This window comes from Lissotriton vulgaris, chromosome 4_1 (genome assembly GCF_964263255.1).
Source record: "Lissotriton vulgaris chromosome 4_1, aLisVul1.2, whole genome shotgun sequence".
Taxonomy (NCBI): Eukaryota; Metazoa; Chordata; class Amphibia; order Caudata; family Salamandridae; genus Lissotriton; species Lissotriton vulgaris.
The window spans coordinates 2,008,553,385-2,008,567,727 of NC_141691.1; the positions used below are offsets into that span (position 1 = coordinate 2,008,553,385).

At 46.9% G+C, this 14,343-nt stretch overlaps 1 protein-coding gene across 24 annotated transcripts in view; it reads right to left on the reverse strand.

Annotated features, from left to right (window-relative positions):
• SCRIB (scribble planar cell polarity protein) overlaps positions 1–14,343 on the reverse strand; it is a 668,035-nt gene that overhangs the window by 337,935 nt on the left and 315,757 nt on the right. For all 24 annotated transcript variants that reach the window (XM_086966382.1, XM_086966383.1, XM_086966358.1 and 21 more), the window contains exon 12: positions 10,481–10,608. In XM_086966382.1, coding sequence (XP_086822508.1) covers positions 10,481–10,608 — 128 coding nt within the window. The remainder of the gene's footprint in view (positions 1–10,480; positions 10,609–14,343) is intronic.

Below are 14,343 nucleotides of genomic sequence, written 5' to 3' on the forward strand. Positions count from 1 at the left end.
GGGACTACTGAATTGCAGATCCCTCGCAAAACATGCCGTTGACATCTGGCTGCTTTTGGAAGAGCACCAGTGGGATTTGCTGTTTCTAACAGAAACTTGGCTCAATGATGATAACATGACCGCCATTGCACTGGCTATCCCCCCTGGGTACAAAATGTGTTCCTCTAACAGGCTAGGTGGAAAAAGAGGTGGGGGAGTGGCTGTCATATTTAAGGAACAGCTCTCACACTCCTCTTCTGCCCCCATGTCCATCCAGGGTCTGGAGGGACTACACTTTTGCTTTCAGATTGGAGCTCAGCTATCTCTAGCGGGGTTAGTCATCTACCGCCCCCTGGGGGGGGAAGAGCCCATCCTGACCACTCTGATGGATATTATCATCCAGAGCTCACTCTCTCACCCTCAGTTTCTGGTCGTCGGTGATTTTAATATTCACATGGACAGGACAGACTGTTCTTCAGCGGATTTACTGAGGTCCACTCTGAACTCAGCCAACCTTAAACTTGTTAATGAGGGCCCTACACACAGAGCGGGCCACATGCTCGATTTGATATTCTCCAACATCACTAATATGATGGCTAACACCCCATTACCCTTGATTTGGTCAGATCACTCCCTGATACCATTTCAATTTGTAGTAACGGCGGATAAACCTATGACCAGTAAGTGCTCGTTCATGAAAAGACAATGGAGCAAGCTGGTCCCAGCCACTATGGGTCCACACCTAGCGGAGACCATGCCGACCTTCTCCTCCAATGCGGACACTGATGCTCAGCTTTTTAATGACTGGATCGGGAATATGCTAACATCTATAGCTCCGGCAACAGCCACAATATCCAAACGAGACTCCCCATCTGCCCCCTGGTTTTCTGAGGAGCTCAGAGTGCAAAAATCGCACTGTAAAAAGTTGGAGCGACTTTGGAGGCTAAATTATGATCCTGCAGAGAAGGCCTACTATAAGGAAGCCTCAAAAAACTGCATAAAGCCATCAGAAAAGCAAAAAAACAGTACTATGCGAACTCGATTCAGCTAGCTGAACATTCAAGCAAAGAAACCTTTAAAATAGTTCAGTCATTTTTCAAACCCATATGTATTGAGAGGGAAGTTTCCCCATCAATCTCGTTTTGCAACAGCATTTCGGACTTTTTTGACTCTAAAATCAAGAAAGTATACGAGTCTTTTGGGCCAGTGAAGACCACGGTTAAATCCGATTTAGCGGGCTTAACACCGAACTATGCTACCCTGACACAATTTGATTCAATAGACCTAAATACGGTCAAGCAGGAACTAAGTCGTTGCAAATCGGGCTCGCCAGACGACCCTTGCCCTCCTAAACTCTGGAGCCGCATAGCTGATTTTGTGGCCCCCGCTATTCAACGCATTTGGAATTTGTCCATCTCATCGGGGGTGTTCCCGGATATTTGGAAACATGCCACTCTTCTCCCCCTAAAGAAAAAATCTAATGGGGACCCTAAGGATCTCAATAATCTCCGTCCAATCTCCCTCCTTGCAGCACCAGGCAAAATGCTTGAAAAAGTTATCCAGCGGCAATTAAATCAATTCATTGAATACAACAAAACTCTACATGAGACGCAATCAGGCTTCCGACCTGGTTTTAGCACCGAAACAGCTTTAATTGAGGTGGCAGAGTCAGTAAGGTGGTCGATGGACTCGGGAGACTCAGCGATGCTGGTGCTCCTGGATCTGTCGGCCGCCTTTGACACGGTCGACCACGCTATACTACTGTCTCGACTAGCGGAGATAGGCATCCAGGGTCAGGCACTGAAGTGGTTACAGTCCTATCTAACTCAAAGAACTCAGAAGGTGGCATTAAGGGACGTCTTTTCTACACCTAAAGCGCTGAACTGTGGCGTTCCACAGGGCTCGGCTTTGAGCCCACTTTTATTTAATGTCTACCTGGCTCCACTCTTTACGCTGATCGCCAATTGGGGGATCAAGGCAATCTCATACGCCGACGATACCCAATTGGTGTTCCCATACTCAGAAGTGTCAGAGGCATCCTTCTCAAATTTTAAGGGGTGCCTACAAGACGTAGCCTGCTGGATGAACACCAATAAATTAAAACTCAACACTAGTAAAACTGAGGTGATCTTCTTTGGCAGAGACCCCCCCCCACCATCTGATTTATGGTGGCCGGCAGAGATGGGTATAGCTCCCTCGCCTAGCCATTCTGCAAGAAATCTAGGTGTGCGGTGGGATGATAAGTTGTCCTTTGTTTCACACATACAGCAAGTTGCTGGCTGCTGTATGAGCAAGTTGAGGAATCTACGTAAGATTCTTCGACTTCTACCAGTCAGCTGCCGAAAAACCGTAGTCCACGCCACAGTCACATCCAGGCTGGATTACGCCAACGGTCTGTATTTGGGCCTACCAAAGTACCTTATACAGCAACTACAACTGGTTCAAAATGCGGCTGCGAGACTTTTAATGAGGATTCCGTTCAAGCACTCAGTCTCTCCGTACCTCCTCTCCCTTCACTGGTTACCAGTTGCTAGTAGAATAAAATTCAAAGCACTTACTCTGGCCTTCCGATCCTTATATGGAAACTGCCCAAATTACCTGAAAGTTCGACTTCCAAGGTATTCCCAATCTCGTTCGCTCAGATCCAACAACCATGTGCGTCTGACAGCCCCTAGAGTAAAAAGAGCCCGGCTGGGCGGACGAACCTTCTCGGCCAATGTGGCCAATCTATGGAACTCACTACCCATCACCCTCCAACAGGCCCCATCTGAAGCCTGTTTTAAACACCTGCTGAAAACCTGGCTGTTTACCCAGTCTCGCTAAATGCTACCCTCTCCAGCCTCCATGGTCTGATACACTTGTTCTCTCAGCGCCGGGACACCTCCTCGTGAGGTAGCTGTTCGCGCTATACAAAATTCTGTATTATTATTATTATTATTATTGGCCTACTGCAGCTTGCTGCTTGGCTTGCACATCAACACAATAGTGTTTAGTGAAGGTATGTGGTATAGACCATGTAGCTGCCTTGCATTTGTCCTCTGTTTCCTAAAAAAGCCATAGAGGCTCCTAGTTTGCGAGTAGAATGAGCTCTAGGAGGAATTGTTAGTGTAAGTTTAGCTTTCGCATAGTATATTAGTATACATTTTACAATCCACCTCGCAATCCCACCTTTGGAGATGGGGTTGCCTTTATGAGGCGAAAAAGCTACAAACAGTTTTGTCTTCCTAAAGGATTTTGTTCTATCTATGTAGTATATAAGAGCTCTTTTAACATCTAATGTGTGTAATGCTCGTTCTGCCACAGAGTCTGGGTTTTGGAAAAACAAAGGTAACTCTACGGATTGGTTTAGGTGAAAGGAAGTGATGACCGTTGGAAGAAATTTTGGATTGGATCTAAGAACCACTTTGGATGTATTTGAAAAAATGGTTCTTGTATTGTGAAAGCTTGTATTTCACTTATTCTAAGAGAGGTAATGGCAACAAGGAAAGCTGTTTTCCATGTTAGAAATTGCAGTTCACATTTATGTAAAGGCTCGAATGGGGGTCCCATGAGCCTTGTGTGTACTAAATTTAGGTTCCACACAGGGAAAGGTGGTAACCTTGGTGGGATTATTCTTTTTAATCCCTCCATGAATGCTTTTATTGCTGGTACTCTAAAGAGAGACAGGTGTTGTCTGTTTTGTAGATATGCTGCAATTGCTGCAAGGTGCAGGCGTGTGGAAGAATATGCCAAGTTAGACCTTTATAAATGTGAAAGGTAACAGATGATATTTTGGATGGAAGCACCCAGTGGATCAATGTGATTATTTTTGCAATAAATTGCGAATCTTCTCCATTTAGCTGCGTAACATGCTCTAGTAGTGGGTTTTCTATCTTCTTTAATGATATTCATACAGTCTGGTGGTAGGTTTAGATAACAAAAACTCTAAGACTTCAGGAGCCAGATCGCCAAATTCAGTTGGCTGGGATCTGGGTGTCTGATTTCTCCATGGTTATGTGTTAGCAGGGATGGTGTGAGGCGTAGCTTTTGATGCAGAGCTAGAGACAGTTCTAGTAGTGTGGTGAACCACAGTTGGCGTGCCCATGTGGGAGCTACCAGTATCATTGAGAGAGACTGTTGTCTGAGCTTGCGCACTACTAATGGAATGAGTGGGAGAAAAGCGTACGCAAATCTGCCTTACCAGTTCATCCATATGGCATTGCCTTCGGATTGTGGGTGTGGGAACCTGGCGGCGAAAGCTGGGCATTTTGCGTTTTCGTGGGTGGCAAACAGATCTATGTATGGATGCCCCCACCTCTGAAAGAATGGCTGAAGAACTTGTGGATGAAGTTCCCATCTGTGAATTTGTTGTGTCTGCCGACTTAACAGATCTGCTATCTGATTGTGGACTCCTGGAAGGTGCTCCGCTAGAAGATGTATGTTTTGAGGAATGACCTATCTCCAAATGTTCTGTCCAAGTTGGGACAGTTGCAGAGAGTGTGTCCCCCCCCTTGTTTTTGTATATAGTACATGGCTGTCATATTGTCCATCCGGATTAAGAAAGCTTTGTTTTGTACTTGAAGTTGAAAAGTCTTGAGTGCTAGGAATATTGCTAGCAGCTCTAGGTGGTTGATATGGAACCTTTTCTGTTGAATGGTCCATTGTCCTTGAGTTGTGTGATGTAAGAGATGGGCTCCCCACCCTGTGAGGGAAGCGTCTGTTGTAAGCACTACTTGTGAAACAGGCTCTAGGAACGGCCGCCCCTTTGTCAGGTTTTTGGTGTTCCACCATTGCAGAGAGCAATATGTGCGGCTGTCCACCAACACCAGGTCTTTTAGTTGACTTTGAGTTTGGTTCCACTGTTGTGCTAAGAATTCTTGTAGGGGACGCATCTGCACTCTTGCGTGTGGTACTATGAAGATGCAAGATGCCATCATGAATATTAGTCTCATGAACACCCTTGGCTTGTAGAGGACTGCTGGTGTTGAAACTTGGTGTCTAAGGCTTGAATACTCTGTATCCTGGCAGTGCTGGGATACGCTTGAGCTGTTGACTTATTAGTTTAGCTCCTAGATACTAATGTACATGCGAAGGCCGTATGTGCGACTTGGTGTAGTTTATTGTGAATCGTAAGTCGTGCAATGTTCGAATCGTTTGCTGTGTGTGCTGGACACACTGATTGAACGATTTTGCTTTTATTAGCCAGTCGTCTAGGTAAGCGAAGACATGTATCTGTTGTCTTCTGAGATGTGCTGCTACCACTGCTAGGCACTTTGTGAATACTCTTTGTGCCGTGGTTACCCCAAATGAAGACTTTGAATTGATAATGTTGTCCTAGTACAAACCTTAGATACTTTCTGTGAGCAGGATGTATTGGGATATGGAAGTAGGCGTCCTTTAGATCTAGTGTTGTAAGGAAGTCGCCCTGTTGTAGTAGTGGAAGCACCTGTTGTAAAGTGATCATATGGAAATGATCTGATTGTATGTAGTGATTGAGGGGCCTGAGGTCGAGTATTGGTCTCAGTGTCCCGTCTTTTCTGGGAATTAGAAAATACAGCGAGTAAACCCCCATTCCCTGTTCTTCTAAAGGAAATATTTGAATAGCACCCTTCTGTAGAAGTGATAACACTTCTTGTCGAAGCAGAGTTAGATGGTCTGAAGACATGGGGCGCTGTCTCGGAGGTATGTTTGGAGGGGTTGCTGTAAGTTCTAGGCCGTAACCATGTTGGATAATCTGTATTACCCACTTGTCTGTTGTAATGGAGTTCCAGACAGGCAGGAACTGTGTTAATCTGCCCCCTACAGGAGTGGTATGCTGTGGGGGGAGCAGAGGGAAGTCATTGCTTGGTGGTGGAAGAGGATCGATTGTTATTGTTACCGCAACCTCTTCCTTTGTTATTGTTTCCTCTATATCCTCCTCTAAAGTATCCTTTATTGGAGGAGGTTTGTGACTTAAAAGATGATGTAGCGTCTGCTCCACTCTGCTTGGAGCCTCCTCTGTAGGAGGAGCGACGAAAGGAGCCTCTATCTGGTGTAGACTGTAAAGGTCCCATAGACTTAGCCGTGTCAGTGTCTTTTTTCATCTTTTCTAGTATATTGTCTACTTCAGGATCAAATAATTGGTTTTGATTGAAAGGCTGGTTTAAAATGGTAGTTTGAACCTCTTGTTTAAACCCTAAAATGCATAGCCACGCATGTCTCCTAAGTATGACACTGGTGTTTATGGCTCTAGATGCTGTCAGCGGCATCTAGTGCACATTTTATTGAGGCATCAGATATTAGCTTGCCTTCTTGTATAAGGTCAGTTGCTTGAGCTTTGTACTGATCTGGTAGATGTTGAAGTAGTTTTTCTAGTTGATCATAAGGAGCCCTACCATAACGAGAGTGTAGGGCTTGTGTATTTGCTATACGCCACATGTTTGCCGCTTGTGCAGCTACTCTTTTCCCTGATGCATCAATTACCTTTGATTCTTTATCAGGTGGGGGCGCTTCTCCTGATGTTTGAGAATTGGCCCTTTTCCTAGCATTGGACACCACTAATGAATCTAGTGGAAGTTGTCCTTTAATATACACTGGGTCTGTAGGTGCTGGCCTATATTTCTTTTCAATTCTAGGATTTAACATTCTCGTGCATACAGGATCTTTAAATACTTCTGGAGCATGCTTGATTACTCCCTTAATCATTGGAAGAATTTGAGCAGTCCTCTGAGAGTGCTCAAAGGTGTCTAAGAGAAAATCCTCTTCAATATCATCAGAATGCATAGACACTCCATGGTAAACAGCAGCTCTGTGTAACAGATGACTAAAAGAAATTGGGTCTTCTGGAGGGGAAGGCTTTGATGGGTATGAATGCGGTTCTGGAACGTCAGGCATATTCTGTGGATTTGGAAAATCATATATGGGTACCTCTGTTGGGTTTGAATAATCCCATTTTCCCTCATCTATGTGGTATGAGCTAGGCTCTTCCTCATCCCCCCCTCCCTCTAAGTTATATTCATCATCATTTTGCTGTGAGGAATTTGATGATAATGGAAAATGTGCAGGAGATATACGAGTTGATATGTGAGGAGGTATAGGAGAAGGAGGAAGAAGAAGTATAAGAGACGAAGGGTGCATAGGAGATGTTGCACAGTCCTCCTCGGCAGGCACCACATGAGTGGGTGGTGCATCTGCTGGTCTCTTCTTGTGAGTTGTAGTGCCCACATGAGCTGTCTTTGGGTCTATATAGATCTTCTTTTGTTGAGGATCTGGTGTAAAAAGTTCCTCCTCTTCTACAACCTTCCTGGGCTTCGATTTTTTCGGCTCCGGTTGAGGTTGTGGTATTTCTTTAGCATTGGGAGGTGTTGTAACGTCCCGTGGCAAAGTTTTCGGTGCCGAAGGTGTTGTTTTCGGATTCGTAGGCATGTTCGGGGTTTGGGCACTTCAGAATCAGGCTTCTTTGTCTTCTGCACCGAAGATGTAGAAGTTAACGGCTTCGGAGCCGGTGCTTCTTTCGGTTTCGGTACCGGTACGCCTTTATCTTTCGGTGCTGGTACGATTCTTAGCTTCGGTACCGAAGGGTCTTTTGGCTTCGGCGCCGAGGTGTCTTTATGTTTCGGTGCCGACGGGAGAGGTTTACTCGACGTCGAGGCACTAGAAGGCCTTGTTGGTTTCTTCGGAGCCGGGCTCGATGGCGGTGCTGTCGAAGTGGATTTTCAGTCTCAACTGGGTCCTTTGCCTTCGGCAGAGTATGTGGTGCAGGGGCAGTAGTACTCACGCGCTAACCCGATGGAATGCAGTCATCTGAGTCGTCTGCCTCTGATACGATCTGGAGATCAGGAGAGTCTTCTTCGGGAAAGAGGGGAACCTCTCCGTCGAAGATATCCTCCGGTGCTGGGGCTGATCTCATCTCGTGTCGACGGGCCCTCCGATCCCGGATGGTTTTCTTCGATCGGCTGTGCAGGTCTACTCGTCGTGTTCCGGCGATAGGCAGAGGTTACAGACCTCGTGGTGATCGCTATGTGGGAATTTTGGAAGTTCTGCGTTTCGAAGTTGCTGAAAAATGATTTTCTGGCCGGAGCGGAGAAACTTTCATCCGAACCCAGTGGCGGAAAAGATCAATCTAAGGATGGAGTCGATGCCCATGCGCACTGTTGTCCAAGGGAGGAGTCACCTATCTCATGACTACAAAGACTTCTTCCAAGACAACAACAACCTGCAATCATCCGAGCCCAACACAAGGCGGCGGTCTAATGCTAAGGTGTACAATCTGCAGCTCATACGCCTCGAACATCCTGTTACAGAACAGAGGGGGAACAGGGGGCAGTTTCGGGCGAGGCAAGGGGCAGCCTTGGGGGCGCCACCCTGAAGTTGCTGCTGACACCATGTGCTGTGCCAGGGTGCCTGCTGCCAGAGAGCTCCCGAGTCACAGGTGAGGAGTTTGCCAAGTCCGCACACTATTGCATGCACTGATTGAGAAGGGCTCACCCACCCTACAGACCTCTACATGAACACACTCCTCTTAAACTACAGATGCCCCCTGTCCACGTGCACCCCCTTAGCTTGGCTGGGGCACTGTCAGCACCACAGCCACCGGTTCTCTGCTGCACCAGCGACCATCAACCAAAAGCACAACAAACAGGGGGTCTGACCGCCCCCAGCAACCAGATCTGTCACATCTGCAGGGGTCGCAGCTCTCCTTACCTGTGTATGTCTCGCCTTCCCGCACCGCAGCCACAAGTCCAAGTAAAGTTACGAGGATCGCAGCTAGCGTCCGCGCCATGGCTGCTGGCGGCAGCGGCAAGCGCCCCGTCGTTCCACCCACGCGTCCTCCTGAGGCTCCGGCTCCCTCGGAGCTGCCTGCGTGCCCCCCGCACAACTCCTTGCTCCGCCAGCAACTCTTTGCGCCGCGCCCGTCTCGCACTCCAGCAGCCTCCAAGCCCAGGCGGCAGCGCCGCCGTCAGCCGCACGCAAGCTCTTCTCCCACACTGGGCCACTAGAGGGCACGTGCCTGCAACAACAGCTGAAGGCAAGGCAAGCTCCCACTGGGTACAGAGCGCACGCAGCTCTAACTGTACAGGAGGTGCAGCGGTAGGGGAGCCCAGGGGCTTCGTCAGTGTTCCAGGACCGTCAGAACAATGCTCGATTTCCTGCAGTTCTGCAAACCTTCAGAATAGTATTCAAGTACTTTTTTTTTTTTTTAAATGGCTGGACTGCGTGCCATAGGACCACAGCACAAGCCATAGAAAAACAAGCATTTGCAATGCAATAGGTCTCGCATTTGTGAGTTTGAGCTATTGGCATTGTAAATGACAATGCCTTTTATTTACGTGTTCATTTTTAGAACATAAATAAAAGGCATTGCCATTTACAATGCCAATAGCTTAAACTATCACAAATGCGAGACCTATTGCATTGCAAATGCTTGCTGAATTTGTGTTTTGCCAGCTTGTTCTGAAATTAGCTTTCATTCATCATACTAAGAGCAAATGTTCGTAGAAGGCTGCCAATCTTTCACAATTCGGGTTTGAGCTTCAGGGTCTGCTCAGATGCAATTCATCCTTCAAATCCTGAAGCTGTAAGGGACATCAAGCAGCATCACAGGTGAGACAGCATGTGTTGCCTACTGATCCGTGGGCTGGCCACTTGATAGACAACAAAGTTATCTTTCAGCGATTGTTTGACTCTATGGGGCAGGTTGGTGGAGCAGTCAATACCTGGCTTGTAAAAGATGGGGAAAAGTTTGAATCAGGCACTGAAAACAGTTCATTGCAAGTCACATAAATAATTGTCAGCCAGTGTATTCTTAATTCTATAGGAAGAAGAGCTTACAAAATAAAAGATCACTGAAGGTTTGAAGTATCTAGCCCAAACTATTCACTAGCCAGTATAGAAAGGAGCTTTAGAGGTCGGGCCGTGCAGATTATTCTGGGGTTTTGTTCAAGTAACATTAACCTGGGAGAGGTCAGCACCACTGACAGCTCTAAGGTAGGGGATCAACATAGCCAGGACACACAGGGTAGGGGAGTCACTAATACAGGGAGCCAAATTCTGCCAGCACAACAGTTTCTTCTTTAAGCAACCTCTCCCAAGGATTTTGTTTATAAGTTGAAATCCAAAGTTCAATAATAAAAGAATAAATATTTTAACCTAAGTGCCTGAGAATACATGGCGAGAGAAAGATGGACTCACCAACCAATTCAGTTGTAGTCAGAGGTCACAGTTGGCTACCAGGACTCTCAATATGACCTCCTGCATTGCCCAACTGAAATGTTATTCAAGTAAAACACCAAATTTTGAATCCCAACTCGTTTTTAATCCATCCGTTTATGCCTAGTGGTTTATACGCATGTTGGCACAAAGTTCTGATAATACACATCAGGCACTCAAGCAGTGCTATTCTACCAGAATCAGAAAGTGTACTACCATACCAGTTTGAGAATTACTTGATCTCATCATGCTTGGCTTTCATAAAACACTTCAGTGATTAATTGATCGGGAGATTCTTTTTTTTTCTTTCGGAGCTGCTGTAAAAACATCTTACCTTCTTATCTGCTCCATCGTCATCTTCATCTTCCTCGGGCTTGGGCTCTTCCAGGAACTGTATCACACTGACCCGGTTTAGGTTTGTGTCATTCCAGCTTTCGTCCACACTGTCCTGAAGAAGGTTCTCTGCAGAGTAAGTGATGTAAGATTTATTTATCAAATGGATGACACCAAAGGTGGAAAAGAGTTTTAGCGGGACATGTTTTGAATGCCACTGTAATACCATATTGTGGTGGGGGGGTTGGAGAGGTCAATTTTATCACATGAGCTTTTCACAATAATGCAAAGAGGAGACGAAAGGAAGAAGACCGCTTAGTTGCCAAACAGCTTCCAGCAATTTTGATCAACAATGACAACGATTAGTTTCTTACCTGTCGGTGTAGTTTTGCAGCTTGAAGATCTTTCTGGATTCACTATGCTGTGCATATTCCGCTATCTGGTGGTTGGGTCCGGAATCGTAGTCTTTTTTTCTCTTTTTTTTTGTGTAGCCCAGGTGGGCGTCGATGTCCCACTATTTGGTGTACCTTCGGTGACGTCGGTATGCTTCCGGCGGAAGCTCCCACCCTTGGGCGCCATCTTCGGATTCTTTTTTCTCTCTTGTGTCCTTGTAGTGAATCCATGGCTATGTTTGTTAACCTTTCTTCAACGTAATTCTTTTCACATATCTTGTAAGCTTCAGCTTGCTTTCTATTCCATGTGTTTCCACCTTCTTCTCCAGCCTCATCTTTCTGGCGGAGGCGGGTGGGTTCGCTAGTGAATCCAGAAAGATCTTCAAACTGCAAAACTACACGACAGGTAAGAAGCTATTCGTTTTGCAGCGTGAATCTTTCTGGATTCACTATGCTATGCATAGATTTTGTAGCGGTTTTGTTACTTTTGTGGCGGCTGGGTGGAAGATGAGCGTTGGTTGTTAAATATATGTTGAAGCACTCTTTGTCCTACTTGTGCCTCCTTGTTCATCTGTAAACCACGCAATAGTGCTTACTGAACGTGTGCACTGAAGCCCATGTTGCCGCCAGGCATATGTCCTGAATTGGTGTGTTAGCCAGAAAAGCAATTGTTGCTCCTTTCTTTCTGGTTGAGTGGGCCTGTGCCCCACCTGTTAGCTCATGACCCGCTTGCTTGTGGCAGAATTGTATCGTTTGTGCGATCCATCGAGCTATGGTGTTCTTAGTCACTGGTCTACCAAGGTAACTGTTTGCGAAGGATACGAAGAACTGTTTTGTCTTCCTGTGTTCCTTCGTCCTTTCAATGTAGTGCATCACTGCCCTTCTTGCGTCTAGAGTGTGGAGCGCCCTCTCAGCGCTTGTCGTGGGGTTCTGGAAGAAGCTTGGAATTTGGATACTCTGATTCATGTGGAACCTTGACACCACCTTTGGCATGAAGTGCGGGTCTGTTCTCATCACGACTGTCACTGTGTATCTGGATGTAGGGTTCCTGCAGTTGTTAGTGCCTTTAGTTCGCTCACCCTGCGTAGCGAGGTGATTGCTACCATGAAGGCCGCTTTCATTGTCAGCATTTGCAGTGATGCCTTGTGGATGGGTTCGAAAGGTGCTTCCATGAGCTCTGTCAGTACCACATTCAGGTTCCAAGCCGGCAGCGGCATCCTTTTTGGTGGCGCTATTCTTTTAGCCCCTTCCAGGAATCTTTTTACTACTTGAGATGTAAAGAAGCTTCTCCCTGTTTCTCCTCTTGTGTATGCCTCAATCGCTGCCAGGTGTACCCTCAGCGAGGATGAGCTTAGTTTAGCTTTTATAAGGTGCGTGAGGTACCTAGCACCCTTGATTCCCTGGTCAGCTTTCTATGGAGTTTTTTCTTGCGGCACCATTGAGTGAATCTTTTCCATTTTTCCCCATAGCACTTGCATGTGGTGGGCCTTCTTGCCTCCCGCAGCACCCGCAGGGTGCTCTCTGGTAGTTTCAGATGTGCGAACTCTAAGTCCTCAGGAGCCAAGCTGAGAGGCTGAGGCTCTCCGGCTCTGGGTGTAGAACTTCTCAGTTTTCCATGGAGAGTAGGTCTCTTCTTTTTGAGATCTTGTGGGGTGGACCCTGCGCCATCTCAATTATCTGCGAGTACCAGGTCTGCCTGGCCAATTGTGGTGCCACCAGGATGAGCATCATCTTCCTCGTCATGCATTTGTTGAGAACCCTGGGGATCAGTGGTATCGGGGGAAAAGCGTAGGCAAATGTTTTTGACCAGCTTATCCATAGGGCATTCCCCTGGGATAGTGCCTCTGGTTGTCTGGATGCAAAGTACTGGCATTTTGCATTCTGGTGTGTTGCAAACAGGTCTATTGTCGGAGTGCCCCACCTCCTGAATAGTCTTTGTTTCCTGTATGTTGAGTTCCCACTCGTGAGATGCTGAAGTCTGCCTGCTGAGCTAATCCGCTTCTACATTGTCCTTCCCTGGCAGGTGTATGGCTAGCAGATCTATTTTGAGTGGTATTGCCCATCTCCAGATTTCCTGTGCCAAGCTTGACAGAGGGAATGATTGAGTTCCCCCCTGATTGTTGATGTAAAACATCGTTGTGGTGTTGTCTGTTTGTATCAGCACCTTTTGGTTGTACAGTTGTTTCTGAAAGGCCTGGAGGGCAAGTAACACTGTTTTCAGCTCTAGGTAATTGATGTGTCTGACCGCATCCGCTGTGCTCCACAAACCCCTCACTCTGAGCCTGTTCATGTGTGCACCCCATCCCTTCTGGGATGCGTCTGTGGTGATGGTCACTGTTGGGTCCGGTGGCGTTAGAGGCTTCCCTATTGTTATCATCTCTTTGGCCCACCACCTCATTTCTTTCTGCACTTTGTGCGTTACAACCACTAGATCCTCCCAACTTCCTGTAGCTTGTGAGCATTGCTGTTGCAGCCACTCTTGGAGTGGTCTCATTTGCAGGCGTACATTGGGGACCAGGTGTATGCATGACGCCATCATTCCCAAGATCTTGCTCACTGTCCTCACTGTCAGAGCTCGCCCCTTCTGGTAGTGACGTTTCTCCCTCAGTAGGCTGAGTGTACTCTTTTCGCTGGGTAACACCCTGCATTAGATGGTGTTGATTTGAGCTCCCAGGAAGATCTTCACTTGCTCCGGTTCCATTGAGCATTTTCCCCAATGTATGGAGAATCCCAGGCTTGTTAGCGTCCTTGTGACCTGCTCTGCATGTATCTTGCATGTCCTGTAAGAGATTGCCTTTATGAGCCAGTCATCGAGGTACGGGTACACGTGTATCCCCTCTCTTCGCAGATGTGCGGCCACTGCTGCGAGGCATTTGGTGAATACCCTTGGTGAGGACTTTAGACCGAATGCCAGGGTTGTGAATTGGTAGTGGTCTTTGTTTACTGCGAATCTTAGCATGTGCTTGTGCTGCCTGTTCATGGGGATGTGCAGGTACGCATCTTTTAGGTCTACGGTGGACAAGAAGTCCCCGGCCTTTATCTGTGGAATGACCTCTTGTAGGGACGTCATTTTGAATTTTTGAGTCTTTACATACTTGTTTAGGAACCGTAGATCCAGAATAGGACTTAGGCTTTCGTCCACTTTTGGCACCAGGAAGTAGTTTGAGTATACTCCTCTGTTCCGTTCTTTGAATGGGACCGGTTCGATGGCCTCTTTGAGTAGGAGTTCTTGAGCTTCCTCTTGGAGCAGTTGCAGTTCTCTTCCTGAGTGCTCTCTTTTCTTTGGCTCTCTGTTTGGTGGTCTCTTTTCCAACTCTATGCAGTATCCGAACTGTATGATGTTGAGTATCCACTTGTCTGTGGTTATTTTTCTCCACTCCTGGAGAAAAAATCTCAGCCTGCCTCCTACTGGTGTTACATGTTCCTTTGTGTCTTGTCCGTGTAGCCCTCTCCTCTGTTGTTCCGTGCTCCT